Source organism: Gossypium hirsutum, chromosome A02, assembly GCF_007990345.1.
Source record: "Gossypium hirsutum isolate 1008001.06 chromosome A02, Gossypium_hirsutum_v2.1, whole genome shotgun sequence".
Taxonomy (NCBI): domain Eukaryota; kingdom Viridiplantae; phylum Streptophyta; class Magnoliopsida; order Malvales; family Malvaceae; genus Gossypium; species Gossypium hirsutum.
Window position 1 is genome coordinate 3,950,577 of NC_053425.1, and position 25,864 is coordinate 3,976,440.

At 34.8% G+C, this 25,864-nt stretch overlaps 2 protein-coding genes and 1 long non-coding RNA gene across 5 annotated transcripts; 2 read left to right on the forward strand and 1 right to left on the reverse strand.

Moving 5' to 3' along the window:
* Positions 1-122: 122 nt before the first annotated feature.
* Positions 123-1,430, reverse strand: LOC107942670 (late embryogenesis abundant protein D-34-like). Its single transcript, XM_016876377.2, has 3 exons — positions 1,000-1,430; positions 629-916; positions 123-534 (listed from the first exon to the last, which is right to left on the reverse strand). Exons 1-3 carry the CDS (start codon positions 1,339-1,341, stop codon positions 370-372), a joined length of 795 nt encoding a protein of 264 aa, XP_016731866.1. The 5' UTR covers positions 1,342-1,430; the 3' UTR covers positions 123-369.
* A 2,278-nt stretch (positions 1,431-3,708) lies between these two features.
* On the forward strand, positions 3,709-7,402 carry LOC107942671 (uncharacterized). Of its 2 annotated transcripts, XR_005910524.1 has the most exons (6): positions 3,709-3,917; positions 4,674-5,331; positions 6,528-6,674; positions 6,770-6,884; positions 6,997-7,079; positions 7,166-7,402. It is a non-coding gene; the product is annotated as an uncharacterized lncRNA (long non-coding RNA). The 2 variants fall into 2 exon arrangements; XR_005910526.1 differs by lacking the exon at positions 7,166-7,402 and having other exon boundaries at positions 4,545-5,331; positions 6,997-7,158.
* Positions 7,403-21,639: 14,237 nt separating this feature from the next.
* On the forward strand, positions 21,640-24,379 carry LOC107942668 (uncharacterized). Of its 2 annotated transcripts, XM_016876373.2 has the most exons (4): positions 21,640-22,220; positions 22,341-22,430; positions 22,546-22,641; positions 23,653-24,379. In XM_016876373.2, exons 1-4 carry the CDS (start codon positions 21,822-21,824, stop codon positions 24,199-24,201), a joined length of 1,134 nt encoding a protein of 377 aa, XP_016731862.1. In that variant the 5' UTR covers positions 21,640-21,821; the 3' UTR covers positions 24,202-24,379. The 2 variants fall into 2 exon arrangements, with proteins under 2 accessions (XP_016731862.1, XP_016731863.1); XM_016876374.2 differs by lacking the exon at positions 22,341-22,430 and having other exon boundaries at positions 21,654-22,220.
* The last annotated feature ends 1,485 nt before the right edge of the window (positions 24,380-25,864 follow it).

Consider the following 25,864-nt stretch of genomic DNA (forward strand, 5'->3'; position numbering starts at 1 on the left):
AAGGAGAGAAAATTCTCTAAAACAAAGAAAAGTCTACTAAATTTCCATTGAGAGGTTATATACGAAAATGAATGTGGAAAGTTGACTTTGTTGACGATGTCTGGGAGGATGATAACGACAAGTAAATATAATCCATGTTCTTCAATTAATACTTAGCCGGAATATTCAACAAAGGTGGCAGCCACACACTCCATTGACTTAAAACAAAACAGAAACCCCATCTTTTGCTTATTTTACAAAACAGGACACCATTTTTATATATAGCTGCTACAGAATGCATACTATCTTAAACACACAAGATTTCACTTCCCCAGCATTATATATAACTTTAAAAAACTACATATAGATGATGAAGCTATGTATATATTATTATGCGTTGACATTCTCATTAAGCCTAGCAGCTGCCGCCATAGATGCTGCCACTCCTCCTGGATGTGTGGCTACATTTGGATTGTTTCTCAGCTCTGCACTCACCACTCCTTCAGCATCTTGCCTTGTCACTGCTTTATCCGCCGGTAACTTCGCCGTTGCACCCTACAAAGTATAAATATAATCCTCATTTTTTAACTCTCAATGTTCTGTAATGTATATTGAGATACACCCTAGGTCTTAAGTGATTGTTTTTTACCGTTAAAACTTGATTCAGCTTGATCTTTTCCTCATCGCGATCCAGGGTCGCGTTATGAGCCGCGGCGGATTGAGCAGTAGCGGCGAGTCCGCCGGGGATTATGACATTCGAACCAGTCGCTCGAACTTCCGCGGCTTGAACGGCAGCGGCATCGCTTTGATCGACGGGCTTGTCGCCCGCTGTTTTAGCGGTTGCTTCGAGGGCTTCACCTATGGTTATTGCGTTTTGCTGCACAGCGCCCACTTGGCTTGTCATAACCGGTGTTGCTTGAACATATTGCCCCACAACCTAACAATGAAACGAACGAAAGCATAAATTTTAATGTGTTCATTGGAGAGGTAAAAATTAAAAGAAATAAATGATCAAAACACCTGGCCAGCGACTGCCTCAGTGATTATACGCCGACCAGCAACATCAGTTTCAGCGACGCTAACGCCTTGTTCACCAGCAATGTCAGTTATATTATTATGACCCACAACGCCAACTTGTTCGTTCCTCGTGGCGGCAGATTGCATCACGGCAGCGGTTCCACCTTTCTGGGTCTGACCCAACACTTGGGTCTCAGCTGTTTGCATCATGGCTGCATCTTGGGGTGCGATAGGCTTGTTGGCTAACTCACCGCTCACGTTGAAAACATCTCCATATTTGATAGGCTCTTGGTTCTCACCTTGACCTGCTGGTTGTTGAGGCCTCCTAGGTTGTCCCTGGCTCATCTTGGGTCAATAAAAATAATCGATACTCCTGGACTTCGGGCAAATGTAATGCGGTCCCGTATGGATACTTTGTTGAGCTCGTTAGTGTTTGTATATGGGGCACAGCTTATGTACACAGAGTATATAGAGGGGATTGACCGGTGGATCGGAATGTTGGGGCCTTAACACGTAACCCAACATTGACACGTGAGCGTACACCTGGCTGTTTTGCGAAGGAGGAAAGTGTCCGAAATGTGAGGGACACTCGGCATAAAAGTTATACATATGGCAATTTCATAGCTTACCAACTGAGTGTAAGCTTACCTCAAGGACTAATTAATTAAAAATTTCACCTAAAGACTAAATTTAAAATTTTTTTTTATTTGGACTAAATTTATTTTAATTACTACTAAATTTATTTTAATTACTTTTTTATTATAAAACAAGGAAAATAGGGCTTTAGCGGTGTTTTATCAAAAAACACCGTAAAAATTGTAAAACACATAGCAATAGCGGCGTTTTACCAAAAACGCCACTAAAAATAGAGCAATAGCAGCGTTTTTACCAAAAACGCCGCTAAAAACTAGAGCATTAGCGGCACTTTTGACAAAACGCCGCTAAAAACCAGAGCATTAGCAGCGCTTTTAGAAAAACGCCGCTAAAAGTCATATAACTCCTAAACCCAAAAAAATCATAAACACTAATCTATAACCCCTAAAACAATAATTATTAAAATTTATGGTTATACAATATATTAAATATTTTCTTATATAATCGTAAAAGAGATAGTATTGAATTTAAAATATCAAATTAATTATCATTATAGTTTATGGTTTATGGTTTAATATATATGGTTTAGGGTTTATGGTTTATGAGTTAACTATGGTTTAAGATATATGGTTTAGGGTTTAAGGTTTAAGAGTTAACTAGTATTTGAAGGTTTATGATGAATTATGGGTTTAGGGATTATGATTTAAGGTTTAGGGGTTATGGTTGGAGTTTAAGGTGTAAGGGTTTGGGGTTAAGGGTTTAGGGTTTAGTGTTTAAGGGATAGGAGTTAAGAGGTTTAGGGTTTAGATTAATTAGTATTTTTTAATTTATATATTAAATGATTTCTTATATAATTGTAAAAGAGATAATCTTAATTTGAATATATTAAACAATTGAGAAGTGGACAAATGTACACATTCAAGTGAACATGAAACAATAAAGGAAAACAAAATTGAAGTGCAAAAAAAAATGAATATATAGAAATACCATTGTAAGATTAATACAGTGAAACAAGGAATAAATTATGTGCAATATTTTTGTATATTTTAGTACCATCATTATTTTTGTATAAGATATATTTTTTTATTCTAACAATATCTTAAAAACACAAATCTTGTATTATGTATAATTTATTGCACCTATCCTTTACACTTATTAAATTTTAAAAATTTATACAACAATTCTAAAATTTTAGCTTTAGCGATTTAATATTCATAATATTGTAGCTCAAATTATGTATGTGCCCGTATATCAATTGTGAATCCTTCTATACTATTGTACTAATAATATATATTAATGTATTATGTGCCTGTATATTAATGTTAATGTATTACTGTAATATGTAGCTCAAATTGTCAATCCGTCTATATTATTGTACTAATAATATATATTAATGTAATATTGAAGAGTTAACTGATTAAAAATAATAAATGCAAGCACAAAAAAGAGCAAGGTACGGAGGGGTGCAAAAAAGATTCAAAATTGCTAACAACGAGATTTGAACCCAGGTACTAAGGTAAAGAGCAAGCAAACTTAACCAACTAAGCTAAATTAACTCATTGTTATATTATAGGAGTATTATTATTATCTTAATTATATTACGTTACGCTCTAATGATTTATCGGACCTATTCCATACACGTGTCAAATTAAAAAAAATAATACAATAATTCTGTAAAAAAATCCAGTGTTTACTTCAAATAAGTAAGGAAAATAATGATTTGAATGTTTTAAAATTAAATTTTAAACCGAAAATATCAAAATTTAGAGGGAAAAAAATATTTTTTGACAAAAAGTGCGGCAAACCGCCTTTGGCAGTTTTTTAGCGTATAGATCTCGAAAATTTATTCGAAATCAAAAAAAAAATCATTTCAATCGGACAATCGAGCGAAAAGTTATGGCCTTTCAAAGTTTTCGAAGCTAAAATACATAAACTGTTGATGAATTACTAATTCAAAACTCACCGTTTCAATTGTTCCTACCACGCACCGTTTCAATTGTTTCCACCACGCACCGTTTCAATTGATTTTACAGATCCCGCCTCTAATCCTCCCAAAATTTGACATCCCTCCAACTCTACACAACGATTCAAAATGTTTTCCTTTTTCTTTTATTTTCATTCTTTTCTGTTTGTCAATTTCCTTTGTAGGATTTTATGTTACCTTATTTCTGCTATTTCATTCCTTTAAGCTGTTTCTATATGAGATTTTCTTAAGATTCATAAGTGTTTCTATACGTAAAGTCAGTGGCTTGCCCTTTTCCCAAGTTTTCCCCCAAAATAAAACTCTTGCTCTCTTGCTCTTTCTCCACCGTCCGAAAGCGCTTGAGGTTAGTCTTTCTTCTTCTTTTTTAAATTTATTTGTTTGTTTCGTCAATGTTCTTGTTTCGGTCTGTAATGATGCTCGAATCTCTTTTGAAATTTAAGCAACCGTCCACTGAAAGAAGGTTTCACACTGTCGCTTCCGACTTGAAAATGGCGGTTGATTTATCTATATTTCTGCTCCATTACATGATCGGGAACTTAAGGGTTCCTGCTTTAGGGTTTTTCTATCGTTTAATTTTGGATAATTGATGAGTATGTTTAAGGGATGAGAGAAAAGAATTTGAAAGAAACAAGGAAGATCAATATCTATTTAATATATTTAATTCTAAGCTGTCCGACTAAGAATGTTTTATGGTCTTTTTTCTTCTTAATTTTAGTTTCCCATGATCTCTGATTTTAATTTTTCAGGAAAGAAAGTAATGTTCTTTTTTTATTCCATTGTTCATAGATTTAGGGTTAATTTCCGTACAGTTGGAAAGATTTACAGTTTTAATTGAGAATTAGAAGTCTGTGCTTGTAAGTGATATTTCTTTACACCTTCATACTTTAGATCGTAGGTAGAAATAATGTGCTTAATGAAGATGAGTTAAATTTAAGGTCTATTGAGAACTGCTTTGATTTGGAATGGATAGGTGCTACTCGGAACTGGCGGTCTGGTTAAATATATCTGCAGTATCTTACTAGATACTATCACTGCGTACTGTTCACTGTTATCATACTGCGGAGGGTCTTATGACTCTTTTTCCTATTTTTTTCTGCAGAGCCGGTATTACAGATCTCCTGAAGTTCTTCTTGGATATCAGCATCCTTTTGACATGAATTTGTAGCCTTCTTTTCTATTTATTGGTTTTGCTTACTGCCTTTGTCTTTTGGTGGATCATGCTGGTATGGACTTGAACTTCAGTGGAATAACTTCAGCAGAACATTGTTTGATCAATTGAATCCTGAGGTTTAAAATGACCTTTGGAGTTTATTCCACAGAAGTTCTAGTCCAGCACTCTATATTAGTCACATCTTCTGTGGATTAAACCTTGAAAGGTTCATCTTTGTATTTCTATATAAAGATCTTTTTGGAGCAATGACGTAGAAGAGTCATATTGCTATTCTTTTTAGCATGCTGCTACTACCTAAATTAGTCATGTTTCAAGCCTTTGGCAGTAATAATTAGAAAATGCCTATTTAAAATATTCAGTTCTTGTGATTCATTATTGTCTTTGATGATTATATTCCCTAATTCTGATTTTTGTCTTTGGTCTTGATCGTTAGTTCTAGTTTGAACCTTGACCACTTGATTAGATATACAACAGCTATTGACATGTGGTCCTTTGGCTGCATAGTTGCTGAACTCTTTCTTGGGCTGCCATTATTCCTAGGTGCTTCAGAATTTGATCTTCTAAGGCGAATGGTTGAAATTCTTGGGTATGCCTCTTGCTTTGATGGTCATACATATCTCTGGCTAACAATTTGTCAGTATTTCTAGGCATCATTTTCTTGCGACTGATTTTATGTATAGCTTTTCTTTGGTTGATCTTATAACCGAGCAGATCTTATTGTGTCCAAATAGGAGAATTTCACTTATCATTAAATAAGCGCATGCAATTATCAAATTTCATACTCACTCTGTCTCTTATTTTTTTATCTATCTTAGAAATTCCAGGATTCAAGGCAGTGTGTATCTAATGCTTTGACAAGTTTGTAGGCATTCATACCAAAAATTTCCCTTATGCTAAACAAAAATGTATAAGGAAAGAGAAACAAAAATTTGCATTGATTTTTCAGATCACTAATATTTTTTCAACATCACAAATTGAAAGTTCAGTCTACCTCTCTCTCTTCAGTTTCTTTTGTTCTACATAAAAGTATCATTATGACAAGTCAGATCCTCTAAGATGATTCCTCTATTGAATTGGCAAGATAGGCATTAATACTTATGAACGAGATCTGTGCCTTATAAGGGGTGAGTTAATGTTGCATTTTAGGATCAACGTGAATAATTTATTTCTTGTATATAAGAACCTTGAAGGATGTGCTAGAATTTTCAATGTCCTTAAGGCTCTGCTTGGTATGGAGGATGGAAAAGAGTGAGGAATGCTTAAGGTACAAAGTAAGAATATGGTTATGAATCTTAACCAATGAAATTTACGAAAACAAAATAAAATTTTGTCCAAAATAAAATTTTCATGCTTACGAAAACAAGTAAATAGAGAAAATTCCAATGAAATATGCTTTTTACTGAAATGCATTAGAACTTCTGCTAATATGTGCTCATCTAGCTGAGTTAATTCATAAAAGTTCAAAATATCTTTAAGACCCTTCCTACTTGATTTTCTTGAACTATGTTTGATCAGTTGCTGTTTCTTAGTTGTCCTGCTATTTTCTTGCATTCAATATAAATATTATGCTGCTTATTATTTTCTTATTCTTCATGCGTATTTCTTTTTGAAGGGTTTTGTACAAACTTTCATTTCCATCTTGTTTTAACTTATCTTAAACCAACCTGGTTACATTTAGATATAATTAAAATTTGTTTTTAGCACTCATTAGTCATTTCTCATTCAGTTAGTCATATCTTTGCACTTGTTACGAACAGCCTTTTATATGTGGTTATCATGTAGAGAGCAGCCCCCTGATTATGTTCTAAAGGAGGCAAAGGCAAAAAACACAAGTAAGTTCTTCAAGTGCGTCGGGAGAATCCTATAGGGAATAGTGAAGTTTGTGGCAGAAGTGCTTACCAAGTATTAATAGAAGAAGAATATAAAGCCGTAAGAAATTTCTAGTGACTAGTTCTTGTTCATTTACATGTTGCATCTCTTGTCAAGTTTTTCATCTGATATAATTGTTGCTTGTTTCTGTTCAGAGGGAGTTAAAAAAACCGTTGATTGGAAAAGAGTATTTCAAGCATAAGAATCTTGAAGCAGTAGTTACATGCTATCCTTACCTGAAAAACTTGCCTAAAGAAGATATCATTAAAGGTTAGCATCTAACTTCAACATTGAATGTACAGCTTGGAGTGGTGAGAAAATTTTTCTAGTGTGTAGTCTGTGGATAACTTACTAAAGCTGCTGCATAATAAATCTATCACAGAGAGTCAGATACGATTGGCTTTGATTGATTTCTTGAGGGGACTAGTTGAGTTTGATCCGGCAAAACGGTGGTCACCTTTCCAGGTAGTTGAAATTTCCCATGAGCACTTCTTATCATGCTATTCCAACTAAGTATGAAGAAACATAAGAGCTTTAACATCATTGTGCAGGCTTCCAAACACCCTTTTGTTACCGGGAACCTTTCACACGCCCATATAGGCCTCCCCCTGAGACCCCTCACTTGGTAAGGGACTTACGCATGCAGCTCTGCAATTGAAGAAGATTGAACCTTATGTCATAAATCATAGATTTCTATTTGTATTTTGTTAGATTTCTGGTGTAGTATGATAAGTGCGGTATTTTGTTTGGCGGGATGTATTTATATCATAGATTATTCTTCTTCTCAATATTTTGATAATGAATTTTAATTTTTTTATATTTTTCCAGGACTTTTACAATAATTTATAATATATATTTTTTAAATTTTTATGACCTTTAGCGGCGCCATCTATATAGGCGTTTTTTGCGGCGCTTACAAAAACGCCGCGAATAGTTTTAGTGGCGCTTAAAAGCACCGCTAAAGGCCTAAAAAAACGCCGCTAAAAGTCAGTTTTGCTATAGTGAAAGTAAAAAACTATTTGACTCATAATATTTTTTTTCTGATTCAATCTTAACTTACTAATAATTGTTGTATATAATATATAATATATAATTTTATATTATATATTATATATTATAAAGTATTTTCAAATAAAATATAGAATTTTATATCATTTATAATATATATAATGGAAAAGAAAGAAAGAATGTAATAAAAGAGAGGCGTCTACGTAAATATATATATATAACTACTCAAAATTTTCTAAAGAAACGGTCGTGTCTTTTCAAAGAAGCACGTAAGTACCTCTTTGTGTTCTATATATAAACACCAAAAATGAGAATTAATATAGAACTGAGTTCTAAGAGAATGATATTATTAAAATTATATTCTTTCTTTCTTTTGTGTTTCTAAATTTCATTCTAGTTTAAAACAATTGGTAATGCAATACGAATTATTCCGTTCGAGTAAATGCATTGTATCATGCGAATAGTATTTGTTGATTGTTCTGCACATGGAGAGGAAATAATTATTCTTAAAGTAATTTTATAGAAATTCTTACCTTTACAAAATATTGATTTCGGATCCAATTAAAATATTTTTATACAACAGTTTCCATTCTTGTCTCGTGGAAAGCTATTTTCGCTCTGCTTAGTCCTATCTCCTTCTAGGGGTATTTTAGTGATCCGAACAAGCTGAATCAAGAAGAGACTGAGGTATTGTCCAAAATAAGAGGTTAAGCATATTGATCCATGAACTGGTACATGTCAGACTAAAAAACCCAATTTGAGCGATTTTTCTATTCTTATTTTATGAATTTTTAATAATTTTTAATCGAACTAGTCGGACCAATAACATGACTAATTCTATTATCGATCTAGTTCTGAAAATCTTGATTGGCACTAGATGTGTTCATAGTCAAAATGGCTCATCTGACCAACTTTGGGCCGAGCTTGGGCTTAAATTTTAAACCAGTCCAACCCATTTTACTATTAAAAATTAAAAAAAATTATATTTATATATTTTTATAGTTAAATTTAAATAAAAATATTTTTATTATTGTTTTAATAGTGAAATGGGTCATTTAGACGGACCCAATCTGGAACTATTACTTTGCCTAAACTTGTTCATCCATGAATATACTATTACTATTGCAATAACCAAAATGATGTGGATTTGAAAGTTCATTTAACATATTGTTAAATAGAACAAGTAAATATTAAACTTACATAAATCCAAAGTCCCTCCCCAACCCATAATAAGAGGATAATAAGTTTCAGCGCACTCAAACCTACATCTTTCTACATTGACAACAATGCTCTTGTCAATCGAGCATTATTACTAAACTAAAACAATGGAAACTTTCGAGTTTCTCAATCAATTTTATGGACTTGCAATTCTAGCTTCACTTAGTTAATCAATTATCTCTCGTTCAATTGTTCAATATATGTAATTACTAATCCATAATTCAAAGATGTTAACTAGACCCTTGTAATATCTAGCTAAGTTAATCCCCCCTTCCCCACTAGCTTTGATTTTATGCTAGGCAGGTTAAGTTAAGTAATTAAAAACAAACATATTGGGTTGATTACGACATAAGGTATATTCAAATCCTAATTGCAAATCAACTCATATGTTAGCACTATTAAAGTTAATCCTAATCTATCCAGTCTAAATTTCAACCCTTTCTCTTTCAAGATAAATTAAGTTTATCAAATTAATACAACTTGTTGATTAAACAAGTAGATAAATAAGCACGAGACTAAATAAATAATTAACATAAATGAAAATAATTAAAGAGAAAAATAATTAATCAACTAATATATATATATGATCCATCATGGTTCCAAGAATATGAAGTTTAGTTGATTATGAGTTAAAAAAACATCACATCACACATCTACGTATAGAAGATTAGGAGGTTTTACAAAACTAACTTTACCAAAACAAGTCTCCCCTCAGATCCTGTGCAATAACTAGTGTTGAAATCGTTATGTAAAATATTTTTGGTTAATCAAATGGAATAGGTGTTTCTTTGCCCTGCAATTTTGATCAATTAAAAAAAAATTTAAGTGAAGGTTCAATTGTTAAGCACCTGCGTGTATACAATTGATTTTAAAATTATCAAAATCTAGAATATTTAGGGGTGAAATTTATAGATAAAAGAAAGTTTCATTGGTTGTTGTGTACAAATCTTGATGCCTCCTATTTGGGATTTTAGAATCATACCCTCTGAGAAAAGAGGGAAAAAAAACATAAACAGTGAGACCAAAGACCACATTTACATGCTGTTATTTATTTTGTGGCATGCAAGATAATAACCGAGGAGTGTTTTCTATTACAAAGAGTAAATTGCTATGTTTAATGGATTCTCTCATTTCCTCTGTTGATGAAGGTAGCGACAAAATGGGGAAGCTGCCTATGACGGGTGGAACTAGTCGGGTTGCTAACAAGAATAGGATGGGGGAGGATGATTTAGAGTTTGATACAAGATCGATGGATTGTACGCAGCGTGTTTCTCAGTCGTTTTTCAAGGATACCTTTTAAACGGTGGTCAGGTCTTTGGGGATAAATCCCCTTGGTTTGATGATGATATTGAGTTATTAGATTCAGATTTGAAAGGGGTTCTTCTGATGAAATCCAGGCTATTGACTTTTCTGCTCGGGTACATTCATTGATTGAGAAAAATATGGCAAGTACTGTGATCTTGAAGCTTCTAGGAAGGAAGATTGGTTTCAACGCTTTTATGAGTACATTTTTATGCTTTGGAAGCTGTCTCAGAATTTTCAGTTGATGGATATTGAAAATGATTATTTTTTGCTTAAATTCCAACTAGCTGTGGATTATACGAAGGCTCTGTCGGGAGATCCCAGCGTGATTTTTGAGCATTCTCTTACATTTCAACCATGGAGTAGTTTGTTTTGTCCGAGTATCTCTTTCTCTAGGAATGTTATCGCATGGATTCGTCTCCATGGTCTATCGGGTTGTATGTATAAACGAAGTATTCTAACGACTATTGGTAACATGATTGGTGAAGTGATTAAGACTGATCGTAATACTAATCAGTGTGCATGGGGTTGTTACATTAGTTTGGCGGTGAGCGTTATTATGAATAAACCATTAATAGCATCAGTTAGAATTTATAGACGACTTCAATGTGTGGAATATGAGTCTCTCCTTAACATCTTCTTTTAATGCAAATATTATGGCCATGAACGTGAAAATTGTCCTAAGGTTGGCAACGTTATATTGAAAAGAACTTGGTTGATGCAGTTGAGTCTATAGAATCGCGGCTGTCATAGGGCTAAAACTTTAGTCTAGTAGTCCGTGCGGCATTAGGTAATTTCTTTGTTTTAAATTCGCCTACGCCGGCCTAACTTTTGTAAAGTGAGAATTCTCAAAAGAAATTCTCCAAGGCACCAAAATTAAAGCGGAAGCAACTCAAAAACAAAAGAGCAACGAAAGAACAGAGAAGTCACAAGAAAGCAATACTCACATGGTATTTGAGTAAATGTGTAACAGTCCAGTTTTGACCCTAGTCGGAATAGTGGTTTAAAGACCACAAATCCGAGTCTGAAAAATATTTTTACATTATTTTCTATGTCTGTAGTATGTGAATTTACATCTGCGAAATTTCTATGATTAAATTTGTCTGTTTCTGTGCTTAATTAAGAAAAAGGATTAAATCGCGAAAAGTGTGAAAGTTGAGTGCTAGATGTTAAAGCATCCAATTGACTTGGCTGTTAAAATAAAGGTCCTTACATGTCAAATTTACCATTTATTTTAATGGTGGACAAAAATGGTCATATAGTTGGTGAATTTAATTTTATATCATTAAGGGCAAAATGGTAAAAGGTGATTATAATGCTTATTATAATAAAATGAAAACAAAAAAGTGGCTTATTATCATGCATAATAGTCAAAAATTAGCCAAAGAAAGAAGGGTTTGAAGCTTTCGTACATTCGACACTTTGGTAGCTAAATTAAGGTATGAAATTTGTTCGGTTTTTGATAATTTCTACGTTTCTGTGATCGTTGCTTCGTGTTCTTCAAAGCCCATGTCTGAATTTCTGTTTCTGTTAAAGATTTCATGAAATTCCATTGTTGATATCATGAGTTTTGTGATGTTTTTGGATGAATTATGAAGGCTTGTTAGATGGGTTATATGTTTTGTTCTTGAATTTTTGATGAAATGAGCTATTTGGGCTAATTTGTGAAAAATGAGGTTTTGAAGGACTAAATTGCGAGTTAAACATGTTGTATGGGCTTATATGGAAGCCATATATTTTTGGCCAAACTTTAGTCTTGGTAAATTTTGCATATTTGTGATTTTGTGAAAAATGGACTAAATTGTCAAAGTGTGAAAATATAAGGGCTATAATGTAAAGTTCCCTAAATATGTGTTCATGGATTTTTTTGAATGAAATGAATGATTGAATGGTTGAAATTGTATTGTATTAGATCAAGAACAAAGAAAATTGGACTTAGATCTAGGGAAGTCCAAAGTAGTCGAATAGTCGACTCATTTTCGTCCAAAATCCGTACGAGGTAAGTTAAACTACACTTATGTGTTAAGTTGATTAAATTTTGTGTTTATAAACTGTTATCTACACTGGACGGCCTTGAGAGCCTGATAAAAGAACGTTGGTATTGATCTGAATTATCGTGTAAGACCGTGTCTGGGACATAGGCATCGATTTGAAATTTACGTGTAAGACCATATCTGGGACATCGGCATCGTATCTGTTTTCGCATAAGACCCTGTCTGGGATAGAGGCATCGATACTGAATTACATGTAAGACCACGTCTGGGATGTCGACATTGTACTTGATTGTGAATATCTATTCTATTTCTGGATTGTCCGATGATAAAGTATGAGATATGAAATGTATAATTCCTACAGGTACGTTTGTATCGTACTTAATTTCTGAATATGAAAGACTCTGTTTCTGCAAAGTAGGTTTGGAATCATAGAAATGAATATGATATGCTTACAAGCAAATGAGCATGGTTAAGTTTATGAACAACTCTGAGAAATGGCTATGAATTCTTATTGTTGTTTTGAACTACATATATATGCTTTATGTAATTAAACCAATTGTGTTTGGCTTACTAAGCTCTTCGTAGCTTACTCTGTGTGCTTACTATCTGTTTTACAGTTATCGTAACTACTGAAGGCTCGGGAATAGTCGAGGATTGTCATCACACCATCAAACTCTTTTTGGTACTTTCAGAAATGTACATAATTAAATATGGCATGTATAGGCTAGAATGGATTAGTTGATATGCATGTGCAAGTTATGCCATTTGAATTGGCTAGCAAATGATATGTTTGTGTATTGTTTTGGTGTATGTGGTAATGTGCCATGTTCTAATGTGTTTTGGTCATATTTGAGTATGGAATTGGTTGGAAATGTTAGTATAATTGTTGCATATTAATGCTTGTAGGATTGGAACCATATGGGATGGCAAATTGGCTTAAACCAAGCCTGCATTGTGCCACACGGCCAGGGAACACGGGCGTGCCTTGTGGCCGTGTGAGAAAGTTAGTAGCTAGCTAAATTTTACATGGTCATGGCACACGGCCGTGTCTGTTGGCCGTGTTAAAAAGTCAGTATAGGACCTCTTTTTGACACGGTTGGACCACATGGGCGTGTCTTGTGCCCGTGTGAGTCACACGAGTGTGTGACTTGGTCAGTTTTGAAAATATTGATTAAGTTCTGAAATTTCTGAATGGGTTCGGTTTAGTTCCACCCTTCCCTAAATGTACGTTTTAGGTCTCGTAGACCATCTTAATGGATGAATTGTGGATCAATATTTATGTATTAATATTATATGATATCTGTGAATCTGTGTTACTCTGAAATGCTCTGTCTGTCCAGTGACTCCCCTTTCCTATTCCGGCGACAGTTACGGGATAGGGGTGTTACAAAATGCTCCCAAATTATATTCACTAACTTTTGATGGAATATAATAGGATCAATACAAATGAGGAGGAAAGCTTTTATTTGTCGTTGAGCTCCCCTAGATCTAACGGTACAAATTAGTTTACAGAGACTATCAAGATTAAGCCAATCTATAATTTGATATATATATTTTTTAAAAGTAACATACATATGACATTAGACAAGTATAAATTACTTGTTTTCATAACGGTATATGATCAGTCATGGAACTTTTAGTAGATTAAAACCTTGAGTAAATAATGTTATAATTAATACATGAAGAGTTTGAACTTAATTACAAATTATTTGAGCCTTAATTATATATTCAAGTGATCATTTCGTTAACACAACCCTATATGGATTGCATTTGGACCGATATGTTGAATGAATGAAAGTAACAAACAAAGAAATCAATTACATATATTACTATCCATAATGAATACATTTTCTCGCATAAGGACAAGAGATGACTTAGTGATTAATTTAATTTATTTAAATTATTATTTAATTGATTATAATTAAATAATTGAAGTTCAAAGTGAAAATTAATTTATGTAGCCGTTGCAATTTTATAGAATAAGACAATTAAATTAATCTACTCATAGATTTTGGTACGGTAAAGTCGTCATGAATTTAATAGAATTAGAATTAGGTTGAGAAAATCATTTAATTTAACGAATTTGTAACATCCTTAACATCCCTTGAGATGTGAACAGTGTCAATTCGGATTGTGCATGTGTTAGAATCTTCGGAGTAGATAATTTTTTTTATATTAGTAAAGAAGGTAGTTGGATATTATAAGAAATTAAAAGGGCTTTTGAATTAAGGGAAATTAATTCAAGGTATGAACTAAATTTTAAAAGTGTAGAGGGTGTTACGGGGAAAAGTGTAAAAATTTAAAAATAACAAGGGATGGATTAGGTGGATGAGAAAAAAGGAAGGACTAGAAGAGCAATTTAACCAAGAGGGTACATGAAAATGTGGATGAGATTGAGAATGAATATAAACCAGTTGTTTGGCATGATGATGATTTTATTTTTTTAATATTTTTTGTAACACCCCTCGTCCGACCCTATTGTTGGGTCCGAGCTACGAAATGCTACAGTCGTTACTAGAGCAACTACCATTAAACATACTGTAATTATATCATTTAAACACACTTTCATGTCTTAAACACATTCATAATATGATATACAATTAAATTTGAGCTTTAATCGAGCTTACGAAAGCTCTTTTATTGACTTGAGTTTGAAATATGACCAAATTGTAAAGTTTTGAAAATACAGGATCAATGTTGTGACGTCACCTTCTCCACGTTGTGACGTCGCCAAATAGTTTGTCACGCCACGATGTCAGGCCACTTGACATCACGGCATCACATAGTGTCGGTCGACATTGCGACAAGAAAATGTAGTCATCGGGACGATGACTTTGTTTTTGGTACAAATTAAGTCATCTGGTTCCTATTTCATATCAACCTAACCATTTGCATCTTTGATACACTTGTGCACATTCAAACATGCATAAAACTTAATCAAAGGTATACCAAACGTTAGATTTTAACCAATTCACATAGTTGAACCCAAAAATGCCCACAATTTGACATCAAAACATACCAATTCAACCTAATCAAACTCAACCTATACAATTATGCCTTTTAGCCATTGAAAACCAACACTTTTCCATTCCATTTCATGTACAACCTATAGGGACATCTCATTTGATCTCTTTAGATTTAGAGCTCATCAAGCTTAGAAGGGAACCAGCAGTAACTTATATGGTCTCAAGTTGGCCAATTTGTTTCTACTTCAACACTCCCAAGAAAACGCCCAAGACATTCGAAGGGCAACTTGATTGGAAGTCATCACCGTAACGCTAAGTTGCTCAACTTTAAAAAGCACCCTCAAAAGCTCGCTGAGCGTTCTCTAATAAACTGAAACTGAAACCAAAGGATATCTCCATCAACGAAACCGAAGAGCTAGCCCCTCCTTTTTGTTGAGGGAGTGGGCTTAGTCCTACCTCAATGCCCCTACGACATGCTCCAAATCTCTTCGAGGATGACAGACCAAGAAATATGTAAATTTATAAACATCAAATAATTGAAGCCTAGTATTGTCATGATTGATAGGATGATCAAAGAACTCCTGCAGGTGAGGATCAAATTGATCAGGAGAACAGCTAAAAATTAATGCTGCAGACTGGGTTGCTTCCAAATACAAGGAGGAGGTGAGTTTAACAAACTGGGTTACTCGAACTCTATTGGAACCCACCCATTGTTTGAAAAGTCAAAAAGGGTGGGCACCGAAAGTAGAAAGTAAAATTGGTTGGCAAGTTGGGTTAAAAGTTGGCATGGGATAATTGCAATTTTGGTCCCTAATTGTATAGGGACATTGCAAGTTGATCCTTGAACCTCAACTATAAATAGGCCTAACCATTTCTTACTTTCTTCATCCCACACTTGCCATTCTCTACTTAAGGCAATTGTTCTCTCTCCCTATTTGTAAACTTTCACTTGTATTTTTGGAGTGAAATATATTTGGTAGTGCCCGAGGACGTAGGCAAAATTTGCTGAACCTCGTTAAAATTCTAGTGTTCTTTATTTTTGTTTTGCAAATTTTGCAAGTGTCATTGTAGTGATTTATTGTGCTATTAAATTACGATAGAGGGATATTCTGGCTAGGAAAGATCTGGTATGTAAGCGATCCTCGTGATCCACCTCTCTTTCCTGGGAATTGAACTTAGTGTGATTTTTCAGTACAATAATTTTACTCTTTCACACGCTTCCGCGCAACAATTGGTATCACCGTATACGTGAATAGTGCCGTATACGTGAATAGTACCGTAAACGGTCGTATTCCCCAAGTACGAACCTGGCTCTGGTACCAATAATTTTGGTATGTGGCAGTGTGAGATCCTGGATGTCTTATGTCAGCAAGAGCTGGATATAGCCCTTGAAGAAAAACCTGACAAGATGGATGACAAGGAGTGGGCCAAGATCAATAGACAGGCGTGTGGTACAATTCGCCTATGTTTGGCCAAAGAGCAAAAGTACTCCGTCATGAGGGAGACATCAGCGAAGAAGCTGTGGGATACATTAGAAGAAAAGTTTCTAACGAAAAGTCTTGAAAATAGGCTTTATATGAAAAAGAAACTTTTTCGGTTCACGTATGCACCCGGTATGTCGATGAATGACCATGTGAACTCATTCAATAAAATTTTAGCAGACTTGCTAAATTTGGATGAGAAATTTGAAGATGAAGACAAGGCATTATTGTTGTTGAATTCCCTTCCTGATGAATATGATCATCTTACCACCACATTGCTTCATGGGAAAGATTCAATCACATTTGATGCAGTCTGTAGTGCGTTGTATAGATCTGAGACTCGAAAGAAAGATAAAAGAGATCACAGAGATACAACTGCAGAAGTCTTAACAGTAAGAGGTCGTTCACACAGCAGCAAACCTGGTAGAAGGGGTAAGTCCAAAGGGAGACCCGCCAAAGATGAATGTGCCTTTTGTCGTGAGAAAGGGCATTGGAAAAAGAATTGTCCTAAGTTACAAAAGGGCAAGTCTATTTCTAATGCATGTGTAGCGGAGCATGATGAGGAGTCAGACTTTAGCTTGGTTGGCATGGCAATGGCATGTCAAACGGATGAGTGGATATTGGATTCGGGATGTACTTACCATATGTGTCCTAATAAGGACTGGTTTTCTAGTCTTGAAGAACTAGAAGGTGGAGTTGTTTTTATGGGCAATGATAGTGCCTGTAAGACAATGGGTGTAGGTACAATCAAATTGAAGAACCATGACGGCTCAATCCAAGTTCTGACAGATGTTCGCTATGTACCCAGCTTGAAGAAAAATCTCATCTCATTAGGGGCCCTAGAATCTAAAGGGCTCACAATCACTTTGAGAGATGGATTACTAAAGGTAGTAGCTGGGGTATTGACGGTGATGAAAGGCACTAGAAGAAATAACTTGTACTATTTAAATGGAAGTACAGTTATTGGATCAACATCAACAGCTTCTGTGAAAGATGTAGATTCAGAGGCTACCAGGTTATGGCATAGGCGATTGGGACATGCTGGTGAAAAAGCTTTGCAGACTTTGGCGAAGCAAGGCTTGTTGAAAGGTGCAAATTCTTGCAAATTGGAATTCTGTGAACATTGTGTTCTGGGCAAGCAGACGAGGGTAAAATTTGGTTCAGCAATTCACAATACGAAAGGAATTCTGGACTATGTTCACAGTGATGTGTGGGGACCTACCAAAGTGGCTTCTTTGGGAGGTGTGCACTATTTTGTCACTTTTCTTGATGATTATTCAAGAAAAGTATGGGTGTATCTAATGAAAAGAAAAAATGAAGTTTTGGATGCATTTCTGAAGTGGAAGAAGATGGTGGAGACTCAGACAGGTCGAAAGGTCAAACGACTTCGATCAGATAATGGTACTGAGTACAAAAATGATCCATTTCTACAAGTATGTCAAGATGAGGGCATTGTGCGACACTTCACTGTTCGAGATACACCACAGCAGAATGGGGTGGCAGAACGCATGAATCGGACTATACTGGAGAAAGTTCGATGTATGTTGTCCAATGCTGGATTGGGCAAGGAATTTTGGGCTGAGGCAGTTACATATGCGTGCCATCTAATTAACCGATTGCCATCAGCTGCAATAAATGGAAAAACTCCTATGGAGATGTGGACTGGTAAACCTGCTACTGATTATGATTCTTTACATGTTTTTGGTTCCACTGCATATTATCATGTAAAAGAATCTAAGTTAGACCCAAGAGCAAAGAAAGCATTATTCATGGGTATAACTAGTGGTGTAAAAGGATACCGTCTCTGGTGTCCTGATACAAGGAAGATTGTTTTCAGTAGAGATGTAACTTTTGATGAATCAACCATGATGAAGAACGAGGATTCACAAAAGGATGACAAAACCAGTAGTACTTTGCAGCAGGTGGAGTTTGAAAAGGTTAATGATGATCCAGCTAATATTGAAAGAACAAATGATGAAGAAGTTTCGACCCAAGAACTTCTACAGCAACAAGATTCAATTGCATATAGGAGGCCAAGAAGAGAGATTCGTAAGCCTGCTCGCTTTGACGATATGGTGGCCTATGCACTTCCAATTGCAGATGATGATGTTCCTTCCACTTACACAGAAGCAATAAGTAACTCTGATGGTGTAAAGTGGAAGCAAGCTATGAATGAAGAAATGCAGTCTCTTCATAAAAATAGGACTTGGGAGTTGGTGAGACTGCCCAAGGGAAAGAAGGCAATTGGATGCAAATGGGTATATGTAAAGAAGGAAGGATTTCCTGGTAAAAATGAAATTCGATACAAGGCTAGATTGGTAGCAAAGGGTTACGCTCAGAAAGAAGGAATAGACTACAATGAAGTGTTTTCTCCAGTTGTGAAGCATTCGTCTATTCGAATTTTGCTAGCCTTGGTTGCGCAATACGATCTTGAACTAGTTCAGCTTGATGTGAAGACAGCATTTTTACACGGTGATTTGGAAGAGGAAATCTATATGACTCAGCCTGATGGATTCAATGTTGCTGATAAAGAAAATTGGGTTTGCAAACTGACAAAGTCGCTTTATGGATTGAAACAATCTCCGAGGCAGTGGTACAAGCGATTTGATCAGTTCATGAAAGGGCAAAGGTACACAAGAAGTAAATTTGATCATTGCGTATATTTTCAGAAGCTACAAGAAGGAACTTTCATATACTTGCTCTTATATGTTGATGATATGCTAATAGCATCTAAGAGCAAAGTTGAGATTGAGAGATTGAAGACTCAACTCAATCTCGAGTTTGAGATGAAAGATCTAGGTGAAGCTAAGAAGATTCTTGGCATGGAAATATGTAGAGATAGAGCTCATGGCAGAGTTAGCTTGTCTCAGAAGCAGTATTTGAAGAAAGTACTACAGCAGTTTGGCATGAACGAGCAGACCAAACCTGTAAGTACCCCGTTGGCTTCTCATTTCAAGCTTTCTGCACAACTATCTCCTTCGACGAATACAGAACGAGAATACATGTTGCAAGTTCCGTATTCTAATGCAGTGGGTAGCTTGATGTATGCAATGGTGTGTACAAGACCCGACATTTCACAGGCAGTTAGTATAGTGAGCAGGTATATGCATAATCCTGGAAAAGGACATTGGCAAGCTGTGAAATGGATTCTACGGTATATTCAGAAGACCGTGGATGTTGGATTACTGTTCAAGCAGGATAATACACTTGGTAAAGGTGTTATTGGGTACGTTGATTCTGACTATGCCGGTGATTTGGACAAGCGAAGATCAACCACCGGTTATGTGTTTACACTTGCTGGAGGACCAATAAGTTGGAAGTCTACACTACAGTCTACAGTTGCATTGTCAACCACAGAAGCCGAGTACATGGCTGTAACAGAGGCTGTAAAGGAGGCTATTTGGTTACAAGGTATGGCTAAAACCTTGGGGTTGGTTCAGGAGCATATTAACGTGTATTGTGATAGTCAAAGTGCTATTCATTTAGCAAAGAATCAAGTCTATCATGCACGTACAAAACATATCGACGTACGATTCCATTTTGTGCGGGAAATTATTGAAGAGGGGAAAATTTGTCTTCAGAAGATCAAGACTGCAAATAATCCCGCAGATATGATGACTAAGGTGGTAACAGCAACCAAGTTCGAACATTGTTTGAACTTGATTAATATCCTGCAAGTTTAACAGTTGAAGAAGGCACTATCAAGTATTGTTGTCAAAGGCAGAAAGAATTGTGTGAAGATAAGATTATCCTAATCAAATCTTCAAGGTGGAGATTATTGGAACCCACCCATTGTTTGAAAAGTCAAAAAGGGTGGGCACCGAAAGTAGAAAGTAAAATTGGTTGGCAAGTTGGGTTAAAAGTTGGCATGGGATAATTGCAATTTTGGTCCCTAATTGTATAGGGACATTGCAAGTTGATCCTTGAACCTCAACTATAAATAGGCCTAACCATTTCTTACTTTCTTCATCCCACACTTGCCATTCTCTACTTAAGGCAATTGTTCTCTCTCCCTATTTGTAAACTTTCACTTGTATTTTTGGAGTGAAATATATTTGGTAGTGCCCGAGGACGTAGGCAAAATTTGCTGAACCTCGTTAAAATTCTAGTGTTCTTTATTTTTGTTTTGCAAATTTTGCAAGTGTCATTGTAGTGATTTATTGTGCTATTAAATTACGATAGAGGGATATTCTGGCTAGGAAAGATCTGGTATGTAAGCGATCCTCGTGATCCACCTCTCTTTCCTGGGAATTGAACTTAGTGTGATTTTTCAGTACAATAATTTTACTCTTTCACACGCTTCCGCGCAACAAACTCCTTCACTGGTTTATATTTTGTCAAAGATGTCTTGCTTGCTCCTCCAAATTAGATTGCCTTTTCCTAGATTGGTTTGAGGTATCTGTGAAGTACCTCTAGTTCTTTTCTAGGACTGTCCTCCTGTTAACTCAATTCCAAAAAACAAAGGACTAGTCGCAACTCATTTGCGTCTAATAGCCAGATTTGCACCATGCCATGGCGAAAAGAAGTAATCCAAAAATATTTGTTTATTTACGTAAGGATTAAGCAGCTGAGTAAAAGACCCTTCCGAGTAGGTACGATGCGCAACGTGGTCAATTAGCTCTGCAAGTCAACCATCCACTAGTTGCCGACACTCGTTTTTCAGCTCCATTCTTGTTTTAGGTTTAATATCTATTTTGGCCTTTGTACTATAATGTATTTTTTACTTTGGCTCTTCTACCATTTTTCTAGTAACTTTGACCCCTCTGCTTTCATTCCGTCTATCACTTTAGTCCCTTAACCATTTTTGTTAAAAAAAATTTTGTATGGCCATTTAAGCCAATCAAATGTGAACATGTGAAGGGTCAAAGTGAACATTTCACTGTAGGATAGGAATCAAATTGAGAACTTCACTACAAATCAAGGGACGAACACTTGAGAATTTTTTTTAAACGGAAATGGTCAAAGGGCTAACTTGATGGAGATAATGAAAGCAGGGGAGGTAAAGTGACTGGAAAAATAATATAAGAGCCAAAGTGAGAATTTGCCAAAACAGGTATTAATACTTTTCTTTTATCTCCGTTGTTCACATTTCACGCGCTTCGTCTGCTGCTGTAAGCTTGACTTTTTTATTTTAGTTTCTTATCTCTTTCATTTCTCCTTCCCTCTCTCTCATCCATTTGAGGAGACCAACTGCAATCATCCTAGATAATCGGTATCAGCAGAAGCTAATAGAATATCATGTCCCAAATGCATTCAAAAAGGGTATATAGCGTCCGAGATATCAGCCAATTCCAGTATCTTCACGAAACAGATGAATATGGGAAGGAACATGGAGCACCATCTTCGCTACTGCAGGATGATCATCATCCCTCAGAGAAAGGGAAGGGTCGTCGTAAAAGATCCATGCTGAGCGAGGAGGAAAAAAGGGAAAGGAAGAGACAACATGACGCCAGATACAGGATGAAGAAAAACCAGGAGAATGAAAGGCTCAAGGAAGAGAATATCAGGTTAAAAAACCAGTTAAAAGAGAAGGACAGTGAGACAACACTAGATTTACATGAGTTCATGCAAGATATGGACATTATGCAGGGTTTTCCTATTGATTTGGGAGAAAACCAACCACTCACTCACCCTCAGGTACTTGATTCCATGTGCATATGTTTGGAATTGATTGATCTTAAATCTCTCAGACCATCAAATACCTAGCTTCTTACAACAATTAATGGAGAACTCTTGTTTTATATATTTGTTATGAAGGATGATTTTCAATCTCAGCTTTCGTTTGTAGCTCAAGATGAGGTTCAGAATCAATCGTTAGTGGAAAACCAGTCAATCACTTACTTCCAGGTATCTGTCAGATTGACCAGGACCACACTAAATACAAACTAAAATCATCATAAAATAAAAGTGAGACCAGAGACCACAGTAACATGGTGGCTCGTATCTATTTTATCGTATGCAGGACCATAATCCTCAAATTCATATACCTCTATCAACTGCAGTGTCCAATGATACAGGCAATTCCTTGGAGCAAAGCCAAATAATCAGTCAGCCCGAGGTATTATTTTCTTAAGGGTTAATTTAACTTTTAGTTCTTAAACTTGACAATTAAGTATATTCTAGTACGAATTTTTTTTGTCCGCTTTAGTACCTAAATTTAGGAACTAAATCTATTTTGACCCCTAAACTTTAATTTTATCAAGATTTAATGATATGACACTTTGAGATTATTTCATGTGTTTTAGTTTTCAGATAGTGACGTGAAAAAATCTTGGTATGTCATATCATCAAACTTTTATATTTTTTAAGTTTAGAGACAAAAAAATGGATCTAATTATTAAGTTCAAACACCAAAATGGACTGAAAAAAAAAACACATGTACCAAAGTAAACCTAATTGCTAAATACAAGGGCTAAAAGTTATATTAACTCTTTTCTTAATTGATAATTATTAAATATATAAGTTAGTTTTTGGTTAAAATATGTCATAGGCCTATGTACACTTCACAAATTTAGAATTTAATCATGTCCTTTTATTTCTAGGAATTTAGTCTCTCTACTTTCTATTTTTTGAAATCTTAATAGTGTTAGTAATTGGACCTGAAGTTTGAAATCTGAAAAGTAAAGAGACTAAATTCTTAAAAATAAAAGTAAAATGAAAAAAATTTAAAATTTACAAAGAGTACAAGGACTTATGACATATTTTAACCTTCAAATTTTTTCACTATTTACTTTAGGTTAAAATATGGCATAAGTCTTAGTACTCTTCACATATTTAAAATTTGGTCTCGCTACTTTTATTTCTAGGAATTTAGTCTCTCTTCTTTACAGATTTTAAAATTTAGATTCGACTGTTAACGCTGTTAATCAATTTTTGTTCAATTTGTTGGTATGACATTTTGAAAGAGAAAAATATTTACGAAAAACTAAATTCCAAATTTATGAAGAGTATAAGGACTTATGACATATTTTAACCACATATTTTAACCTTTAGTTTAATTGCATAACAAACCTTACGAAAAAAAATATACTGATACATATTTACAACATAAACGATATTTAATTTGTAGCTTGTCCCTGCTTGCTGCTTACCATTTGTGGAAAAACTGAAACGAGAGGACCGAAACAATGCTTCATATTCTCATCATTTGAAGACATTGTTACAAGGAGACACGACAGATTTTGAAGGATACAGAATCCCATTGCCTTTACACCCAATCTTTGAAAACATAGTTACCATCCATGGTGATATAACAAGAAGCTGTATGTTAAGTTCTTTTTCTGCTGAGAACGTATTGCTTCAGTTTTTAGCCACATTTAAAGAAATGGAGGAAACATTAACATTAGAACAAGTGACTGCTGATCAGATTGGGAAATGGAGATGTTGTATAGCTGAAGCTCTAAGCATCAAATTCCATGTAGACTTTGCAGTAACACGTTTTAATGAGATCGTTAAGTCTTATATGGATTTAGAAGCTCGTAGCAGAATAACTGCCATTGATGAGAAGAACAAAGCATTGGAGATGCAGAGGAATGCTCTCAAATGTGAGAAGCTTGAAATTGAGAGGTTTTTGTTGTTTGGTTCGAAAGAATTGGTGGGAAATCTTGGATTGTTTTGATGTTTTTGTGGATTAATTTTAGCCTTTAATGTTTACAGTTTTTGTCAGTTTGATCCCTTTTTTTTAAAGTTAAATATAACTATTAACCTTTCAAAAAAGAGTAAGCCGCTTTTGTCTGAGTAGAATATTAATTTTTTAATGATGCTAAAATGACAACTTACGTGATAGTTCATACCTACTTTATGTTGACATGATACTATTTGTCTTATATGTCACTTCAACAAGTAATTTAAAAATTATAAAAATAATAATATTATAAAAAAATTCATAAATATTTAGCCAATATTTTTATTGAAAAAACATCAATTCAACTTTTTTTTAAAGGGTTGGTAGTGGGTCAAATTTAGCTCAAAAAAGAGTAAGGGTTAAATTGGCAAAATATATAAATGTTAAGTGCTAAATTTTACGCTATGCATTTTTCTTATACTAGGCTGAGCTTCACTTTGGCATTCTCAAATTTTCTTCCTGGGAGTCAATCTTCGGATAATGCGATGATAGTGCAGGAAATTTGCCATTCCTTTTCTCGTTGTTAAGGGACAAAAAGGACTGATGATTATTAAATTAGATCTAGAAAAAGCTTATGATGAGTTAGAATGGAGCTTTATTAGTAAGGTTCTTACGTTCTTTGGTTTTCCCCCTAGTTGGGTCAAGCTGATAATGAGTTGTATTTCGACGACATCCACATCAGTGTTGTTGAATGAATCTAAATTGAATAGCTTCAAATCGTCCAGAAGAATCCGACAGGCAAAAATTGATGATAGATCGATGTCCTCTATCCAAATGATTCTTCAGCTATTCATGGCAAAATCTGGACAAACAATAAACTTTGAGAAATCGCAGGTGGCTTTTTCCTCTAAATGTGAGGATTCTCGAAAGGTAAGCATATTCAATGCTTTAAGAATTAAGGAAACCTTGAATTTAGGGAAATATCTTGGGTTCCATATGCACATGAAGAGAGTCATTAAACATGACTATGGTTTTATTGTTGATAAAATTCGAAACAAATTGTGCAACACCTTATACTCGACCTGATCGTCAGGTCCAAGCTACAAGATGCCACAGTCATTGACAGGCAACTATGATTATATTTTTTTTATTCAACACTTTAAATTCACTAACATGTTCTTACATCATTATATTATAATGTATAATCTTTTCTAGGGTTTATCTGAGCTTACAAAAACTCTTTCGATAACCCGAGACTATTGAAGGACTAAATTGTAAAGTTTCAAAATGTTCGTGACTTCAGGGGTGTAATGTTGCGACTTCCAAAATAGTAGGATGGCACCATGACTTCAAATAAAGGATGTTGCGACATTGAGAGCTGGCATTGTGACATCAATAAAGCTGTTTGCAACTCTAAAGGCAGACTCAAGCTTACTCTTTTGAATTCAACTTGCCAAATTATACAAACCAAAGGTCGAAGGACCCAATATGCAATTCTATTCAACTTAAGATGATCATTTTCACTTTGCAACATATTAAAGACATCAAAACACGCTTTAAACATAACTAGATCACAAAAAAAATTCCATCTAACACTCTTTAACCAAAATACCTACTTGACCAATTACAACTTTAAACTTGTAAAATTTTGGGTACATGCAATCTTTTAAAATGTAAAGAACGGTACAAACATTTATGAGTTGAGATTCGACGATTT

Excerpts from the sequence above, each read along its gene's own strand:
- LOC107942670 (XM_016876377.2), bottom strand. The coding sequence starts at position 1,341 with ATGAGCCAGGGACAACCTAGGAGGCCTCAACAACCAGCAGGTCAAGGT. Across the intron at positions 917-999 it reads CTGAGGCAGTCGCTGGCCAG|GTTGTGGGGCAATATGTTCA; the intron begins GTGTTTTGATCA and ends TTTCATTGTTAG. Across the intron at positions 535-628 it reads AGCTGAATCAAGTTTTAACG|GGTGCAACGGCGAAGTTACC; the intron begins GTAAAAAACAAT and ends TATACTTTGTAG.
- LOC107942668 (XM_016876373.2), top strand. The coding sequence starts at position 21,822 with ATGTCCCAAATGCATTCAAAAAGGGTATATAGCGTCCGAGATATCAGC. Across the intron at positions 22,221-22,340 it reads AACCACTCACTCACCCTCAG|GATGATTTTCAATCTCAGCT; the intron begins GTACTTGATTCC and ends TTTGTTATGAAG. Across the intron at positions 22,642-23,652 it reads AAATAATCAGTCAGCCCGAG|CTTGTCCCTGCTTGCTGCTT; the intron begins GTATTATTTTCT and ends TTTAATTTGTAG.